Consider the following 8,049-nt stretch of genomic DNA (forward strand, 5'->3'; position numbering starts at 1 on the left):
TTACCAACCCATCACAAATGCTGGCTCAAAATGTCAGCCCAGTGTTGCAATTAAAAACTTATGTAGGTAAAACCGAAACCCTGCTGAACCTTTTTTCCTTAAAGTTGTGTTACAATGACTTAGCATTGGTTAGACTCACAGCAGACTATGGAAAAGCCTCTTACTATAAATCTTTCCAATCTCATATGTAACCTAAACCGTAGTATTGTTATCTTTACAGGCCAACTCAAATTCATATGACAATGAACTCCTGGAACTTGTTATTTCTCTTGGCCTAACAGCAGACGTTGCTAAAACTCCCTTCCTAACCCCTCTGATCAGCTATGTTACTAGCAACCCTGATGGATCTGTGGACACTGATGCAGTTGAGGTGGCAACTGAATTATCTCATGCAGGTGCAAGAGTCAAGCTGGTTGCCTCCCAATTACAGGCGGCAGGCCATTGGGGTGAGGCAGGAACATTGATGTTGAATTATCAAGGGACACATCCAGCTTTGAGGACCTTTGATAGTGCACTAGGTGCCTTATCAAGATGGCTCAGAAGATAACGCTTGTTTGGTTATATGTCATTCTATGCCATTCTTGAGAGACCTTTGCATTTGACATCAAGAAATACTCTGTGTTAGAACTTTTCTTGTATTAAAGCTAATAATGTACATGAAGAATTATGTACTTCTGATTGGCTGATAATGAGTGCGTTCTCATGTAAGACAAGTGCAAAGTTGAAACATAAGTGCAAATTACAAATAGCATGTGCAAGCTTTCAAAATTGTGTCTGTCTTGACTGTCTGATGTTTTTTCATGTAGTTTATTAACAAGTAATAACATGATTTCTCTTGCAATTGGGTGTTAATCAGCATTTGTAAATTTTTCAGACTACATATTGCACTTTTGCTACAGGCTTGTGCAATTTTGTTGTCTTTGTAAAATTCACTTGTTCTTATTAACACCAAATTGCACTCAAGATCATTTTATTGCCTAGACAAAGTGCATGTGTGCACTTGCATTATTTATATGAGGAATTGAGCTTCATAAAGAATACCAGTTGAAGTCCCATGATAAGTTTCTGCAATGATGTCTTTGGATGTCTTAGTTGTGGAAACAAATTTTGTAGAGAATACGAGGTAGAAGCTGGAGAAGAGTCTGCAAGTAGACAGATTTAAATTTATGCTGCATATATTGATATCAACAAATTAACCTAATTGATTTAACAAAAGCCACTATTTTAATACATGTAGTTATGCTAGTCTTTCATAAGACCGAAATATATTCCTGGAATAATCATAGAATTTTAAATTAATTGATGGATGGTTGCCTGTCAAGTATCAAATTATTTCTTTCTGTCAAACTGTGTGATCTCATCTCTTGGTAGAAAAGTAAATGATTATCATTGGCGACTTGCTGCTTTCAAGGTCAGTACCACTCAATGGACAGAATTCACCTTTGTCATTCAACATCCATTTTAAATTCCCACAAATAAAAAGTGTGATTTTCTATGTCCAAATTCATCTCCAGTTTAAATGTGCAAGAACACAGCTTTTGACTCCAAGGACCTACCATGGTCACGAGTTGATGAAAGGCTTTTCTGCTCATGGAAACTGAAAGTGAACTTGCCTTGCATTATGCATCCAGCCAATTTGTCACACCTGGTTACTCCCTGAATTTTAAATCGTTCAGCTCTAAAACCATCACTAAATGGACTGGGAAGTGGTGATAAGAAACAGAAAGCATTGGGAAAAGTAGTATGAGGAAGGTTTTCACCACTTTTGTGAGACAGCTTTTTATTTGTGATGTCTCAAAGAAATGTTTAAATTTAGAAGACAAGCATACATAACCTGTTTTCATGCTCTGTTTTGTCAGTTAAAAGAGAGGAAAAGGAAGAACATTTAAATCAACATGAAGTTTAGAGACCTTTGTTTATTAGTTTTGGTAAAAATTAAGTAAAAAAGTTCTACCATTTAGCAACTCCATACACAGTACCAACATTGTAGAGTTAAGAGCAATGAACTGCATGTATAATAATTTAGGGCCTGTATTGTGCAAATTAACATTAGGAATATGGTCAAACACTATTATAATTAACTATCAAGACTGACATTTTGTCCTTCTCAGGACTAAAAATAAACTCTTGAAAAAATTGCTCTTTCATACAATTTTCAATTTTCAATATATTCCTGACCTGTATATTTTAAATAACAATACCACTCATGAATTGAAGCATTCTGAAAATTTTTCCAAACATAATTAAATGTGGATCATCTTCTAGATGTCATTGTTTTGTGCCTAGTAATTCTGTAAGTATATCTTTAAAAACATTTTTTTAAGTAAAGAGATATTTGTTTTCTTTATGTTATTACTTACTGAAAGTCATACAAAGACTTACAGCAGACAACCATTACTTGATATGAGTTTTAAAAGACCATCATGTTGCCTGAAATGATAGAGTATGAAATGTGATCATTATTTTACAAAATATTGCACAGCATTTGTGTTGTCTGGATAATCTAGTCAAAGGTTAAAATTACATAGCATTCAGCATGTTTCACACGTATGATAAATTTTATGTATGTAAGCCATCTAACTGGAGTTTATCCATCTTCATTGGAAATACAATCCTCAACAATCTTCTTCAGATTTGGGTTTTCCATTGCTGCTGCTATGCGCTCCTTGTCGTTTATCTGTTTGTTGACTAAGGAGATAAACAAAATATAATTTTACATAGACATCTTGCTGATACTTCAAGAAGAAAGTACAGGTTTTAAACCACATCCAGAAGAAAACAATAATTTGGATGTAAACAGGCATTCACTAAGCTTAAACAAAATCAACAACCTACACTGGAGTGACTACAAGTAGTACTTTGTGAAAAAAATTGCAATTAATAACTTGAGGAGATGTGGCAAAAGTACATGTATAATTAAAGACAATGTTAGTCAAAACATTTGCTTTTGAGGCTGGTAATCATATGGCATTTTCCTTTAATTTTACTTCACACAATGGCTGATGTAATAACAATTTATAACATACTTTCATCCTCAGTTGAATGAGTTCCTTTGGAAAGGAAGATATCAAGCTGCAAATTAAAAAAAGCATTTTTAAATATATTATCAGAATTTGAACTACTGACTATTCCTTCTTAAGAAGTAACTCATTTAGTGGAGGGTTGGAATTAAATATTAAGTTTATTTTGCATCCCAGCAAAATAAATACAATGTAGGGAATAAGGAAGGGGGCATGTAATTAAGGATTTTTTCTTCTCATGTCAATTCACCTTAACATCTCATGAGTAAGAGCAGCAAACAAGTAAGGTATTGATTTGAACATGAGAAGATAAATTCCATACTTACAAGCAACTATGCATTATTTTGTTTATTATATAATCAGCATAGGCTTTTCCTGACAAGAAAATTCAACAAAGGACCTTGAATTAACAATGGTGGATGCTTTGCCATTCATTTGTCAAACTGACAGAGAGGCGCAAAAGGTGAGCAATGTGACAGCAGCTGATTGACGATATCAAACAAATAAAAAATTCCAAAATTTATGCATTTTCTTAAGGCTGGAAATCCTTGTTAAACACTGCAATTTATATGCTAAACAATAGTATTGCACAGTATATTTCAGATTCACTATCTCCTTAGTTTGATGTTGTCTTCTTTTCTTACTTGTGTCTTAAGTTTATTAATTTGTAAAATATAATCAACCAATGAGGGAAATCTAAGCACAGTGAAGTAATATAACATTGATCAGAATTTTATATTGGATTTTTTTAACAACCTGGTCTCATTTTACACTTAACTTTATGGTAACATAAACTGAGATTTGTTATGCAAAGGGCTGTTTTAGTCAGATGTCTTTATCAGTAGTTGTCTCTGGTATTATAAAAATGAGATTAAAATAACAAAGCTCACCTTAAACTTGTAAGGTAATGAACGCTCCAATTTAACCCTCAAACATAGACCTGTAAAAGAAACAGTGGGCTAATGATAAATCGTTTTGGCATCCTCCTGGATCAAGTTAATTGTTCATTTTAAGACAATTTTTGGAAAGTTAGGTTATTCCATGGAATCCCTAAAGGCAGTCTGTGATATAATTTCAAATACATTGAAATGGTAGAGTTCACAATAAACTCTATGTTGCCATCTGTCTGTTCTGTATTAGATCCCCATACGGAATCGCGCCCATTGAAAAGCGTCGCCCGAGAAAAGTGGGGTACCCATGATGCTTTGCGGGCGCAATGACCCAGGAATGAGGTTGCAAACGCTCACCGCCAACTTCGGTCGCTTTAGATCTGAATTGACAAATTCCCAAACGGGAGTTGTAAAATTTCGCTTTGCGTCCGTTTAGAGACAATGGAGATACAATTGGAGCAATTAGCATTGTTTCAAAATGACGAAATGCTCTTTTCGTCGGTAAAGAGCGAGGGCCGCGTTTGCATATCAAAAGAGCGTGAAGTGTTCATCCGTAAGCTTATGAGCGTGAGCGTGCACCTACGTGGAGCGGGAATCTACAACGTATACTTAAGCTTTTCGAAAAGTAATTAGACTACCGACGTGTTATCTGAAACTGACGGCAATAACGGGCCAAAAATGAAGGTGAAATTCCGCACAGCCCCACACTACATTATACGTTCAGTTCTTGGATAGAGTGACAAAAACAATACTTTACCATTGGGAAAACTGATTTGTTTTACGATAGTATGGGGCAGTACGGAAATTTTACTAAAAGGAATATTTCTGTGATGTTTTGCTTTCTTGGCGAAGTTGATGGTCGAACCTCGCAAATCTGCCGCATTTAAGTCTTAACACAAATTGAAAACCCGGCATTTGAAAGGTAATTTAATTTTACATCTGACCGATTTTTAAACAATATAACCTAATCAAGATAACGCCACTAATTACGTCTATTCTTCTTCGATGAAAAGCGCTACGTTTCGGTTGTCTGCACAAGAAACAATACTTTCGAACACTGCGTACACGGGGGATTACATGATTGACAGTCGGATTGACAGGCCTGCGTGAAGTTACGCATGCTCTCTTTCTCTTTTCTAGCTTATTTGCATTTTCCCGTGCGACGTTTTTCAATGGGCGCGATTCTGTGATGCAGATGAAATGAAAATGTGGTTACAAAAGAGTTACACACAAAGATGCAGACTAGTGTGTCACTGCTGTTTTTACCACATTTTTATGTCTTCTGTGATCTATTACTGTACAGACCCGCAGTAACAAAAAAATTTGCTCTTTTTCAGCACCAAAAGGATAATCAAATCAGTCCTCTCAGAGACCATAAGTAGGAACCATTAAAATATGTAATTCACTTATTTTATGAATTAAATTGTAACATTTCTGGAGCAAACCTCTTTAATAGCTCATCCTACTAAGGGGAGGGAATTAATATGGCTGCATAGAATCACAGGACAAAATTCAAGAGTAGCTAACTCACCAATGAGGGTTGCAAGGGAACAGTGAGGAACAGTGGGTTTGAATTCTATTTGTATGCTGTATACATCATCTCCAAACTTGTTAATTCTAATATATTCCTCTTCAATGACATTCAGCTCCTCTAGAGTTTGTGGTAACTCAGGGTCCTTCATCAAGAAAAGAAATAATTAAAATTTCTACATCATTGAAGCAGAAACAAGCCTTAAACCAGTAATATACATGCTCCAATGCTCCAGCTTCATATAAGCACTCTGTTTGGAATAAGAGTACTATTGATGTTTAGCCTTTGATTCCCAAGATCTGATTGTTAAGTCTCCCCTCTGGCAACTACACATTTCCATGTAAAATTAGTTATGAGAATGTGGTTTTAGATCAACATGACAACTTCTTATTGATAAGTTTGAGTGTTCTAACAACCTGTTTACTGGATAATGTATGGATATTATAGGGAGAAATAACATGTTTATCACTTCTGGGAGTTAGATGAGCAAGAGAATTTGTATCGCTACCTAATCAAATCTAAAAAGCTCTGATTTCCAAACATTTTTCAAAACAGTTGCAACATTCCTACATATCACCCTCTCCAGTAGTCTTCCTGATGACATCCAAGGTTTGGGAAAGTGTGACTATTTACAATGACTTCTCTTTTTGAGGATTGGTTCAAGCTTAATTTATCTTGCATAATTTTGATCAAGGCTAAAATTATGCTTGTTTTCTTTGTTAAGCTGGGAAACAGAAGGCATTAGCTGGTGCAAGATGGAACTGTTGATGCAGGAAAATCATGCCTAAGATGTGAGAAGAATTAAGTATGTTCAACAACACACATCACCCTCTCTTATAAGTCAAATAACTGTTCAACTGGCTGGCTGTCTGACTGGCAGATGGAAAAAAAAAAAACAGAAAATTTAACCCCTGGTTACTTAATCTTCAAAGTGCACTGACAAGATGGATCCCATCAAGATAAACCTCTGGGACCTTGAATTCTGTAGCTGTCCTACAGACTTACATACAGTGGCAGTCAACAGGCCAAATAATGGATTATCAGTCTGTTTGTCTGGATGAGAAACTGATAAGGGAGGTATTTTGCATCAAAATAACTAAATTCTGTTTCCGATACCTGACTGGGTTTCCATCACTCAGCTATGTGCAATATCAAATTAACTTCTGTATTCTACTTACCTTTATACCTTTAACAATATCTAAACAAAAAATAATAATAAAATAAATTAGGTCACAGAAATTGAATATTAAGATTAAGTGAACTTTGTACTGAGTAAATTATAATATGGGTATAGCTTAACTTCCCTGATGTTTAGCTCACTTTTGTGAGTTCTCCAAATGCAAAATCAATTTTTTTAATCAAGGTTTTTGTTATTTTTTCCAAGTACAAGAAAAGTGTTATGAATGTTGTTTCCTTGATCCTTTTACTCCCAATATCTCATTAAAGATTCTATCATTACCTATAAAAGCTTCTAATTTATGTGGGAATTTTGTAGTTCATCGAAAAATATCCTAGCTAATAACTTTTTCTCTTCTCATCACCTTTCAGCTTTGAAATGTATTAAAAATGTGGTGAGAAATTCATACTTGTTCAATCCTTGGAGTCAAAAGGTTCTAAAAGCTAATCTCCACGTCGTTTCAAAAAAAATTAGTTTCCGTAATTGCGGTCACGAACAGATTGAATAGTACTGTACAAGTTTGTTTGTCTTGTATTGAGCATTTTTTGCCACAAAGGAGGCACAGTTAACACAAATATTACCAAAGATTTCTTGAACAAGTTCCAGGTTAACTGCGTCACCCTCACAGTCAGCAGCATGACTCAGATTTTCAGACATACCAGTGCTTACAAATTCGTCGCCATCTTGAATTTATTGTCCAATACGACGGGAAGACTGGGGCTAGTAAGAATATTGGTTACCAATGGTGAGAATCGTTATCATTACATAATTATTTATTCTTGTATTCATTTACCTAATTTTCCATTTCATTATTCGTTTCCCATTGTTTCTTTCATTTTTAACGGTAACGCGGGGAAACGAATAATGAAATGGAAAATTAAGTAAATGAATCCAAGAAGAAATAATTATGTAATGAACAAGTTAAAAGGTTGAAGAATAGATAGCTAAATGAAACAATCAGCGAATGATTGGAGAAATAAACGAACAAATGAATTGACTGATTAATGAAGCATTCGTTGCATACAGAGCCATTCTTAGTCTCTACCCAGACCTTCCACGGCCAAGAAAATTTCAATTACAGTTTACACGGTAGGATCTAGGTACGAGTTCAAGCCCTTCATAGGGACCGGTCATTATTTATCCCCTGGGGAGAAGAAGAGGGCTGGGTCGGAAGATTTTGGTTGAGGTACGAAAAAAGACTTTCCTAATCCCCCATCAGGTTCTGTAATATTCTCATGCTCCCCCCCCCCCCCATTGGCAGTTAATTGGCAGTCAATTTTCCTGTAGTCCCCCCCCCTTCCCTTTATAATTCTTGGTCATAATTCATACCTTCCTTAAATTCAGGCTTTTTCAGGCGACTATTGAAACTGTAAGTTTTCAAAAGTTTTATTTCGGTCGACTTTCCTAGCCTCCAGGACGTGTTTTGAAAAG

The 8,049-nt window shown here is 35.4% G+C and overlaps 2 protein-coding genes across 2 annotated transcripts in view; one reads left to right on the top strand and one right to left on the bottom strand.

The window, feature by feature from the left end:
• The window catches only part of LOC113674462 (NBAS subunit of NRZ tethering complex), a 38,061-nt gene extending 36,714 nt beyond the window's left edge, over nt 1-1,347 (top strand). Inside the window, exon 63 of the mRNA XM_027190940.2 lies at nt 221-1,347. Coding sequence (XP_027046741.2) covers nt 221-547 — 327 coding nt within the window. The 3' untranslated portion in view covers nt 548-1,347. The remainder of the gene's footprint in view (nt 1-220) is intronic.
• Nucleotides 1,348-1,763: 416 nt separating this feature from the next.
• LOC113674460 (cytosolic iron-sulfur assembly component 2A) lies at nt 1,764-7,325 on the bottom strand. Its single transcript, XM_027190939.2, has 6 exons — nt 7,200-7,325; nt 6,620-6,639; nt 5,442-5,586; nt 3,911-3,960; nt 3,027-3,072; nt 1,764-2,688 (listed from the first exon to the last, which is right to left on the bottom strand). The coding sequence occupies exons 1-6, from the start codon at nt 7,273-7,275 to the stop codon at nt 2,588-2,590; spliced, it is 438 nt and encodes a 145-aa protein (XP_027046740.2). The 5' UTR covers nt 7,276-7,325; the 3' UTR covers nt 1,764-2,587.
• Between the last annotated feature and the right edge of the window lie 724 nt (nt 7,326-8,049).

Source organism: Pocillopora damicornis, chromosome 4, assembly GCF_964200805.1.
Source record: "Pocillopora damicornis chromosome 4, jaPocDami1.2, whole genome shotgun sequence".
Classification (NCBI taxonomy): Eukaryota; Metazoa; Cnidaria; class Anthozoa; order Scleractinia; family Pocilloporidae; genus Pocillopora; species Pocillopora damicornis.

Excerpts from the sequence above, each read along its gene's own strand:
- LOC113674460 (XM_027190939.2), bottom strand. The coding sequence starts at position 7,275 with ATGTCTGAAAATCTGAGTCATGCTGCTGACTGTGAGGGTGACGCAGTT. Across the intron at positions 5,587-6,619 it reads ATATTGTTAAAGGTATAAAG|GACCCTGAGTTACCACAAAC; the intron begins GTAAGTAGAATA and ends TTCTTGATGAAG. Across the intron at positions 3,961-5,441 it reads TTCCCTTGCAACCCTCATTG|GTCTATGTTTGAGGGTTAAA; the intron begins GTGAGTTAGCTA and ends TTTCTTTTACAG.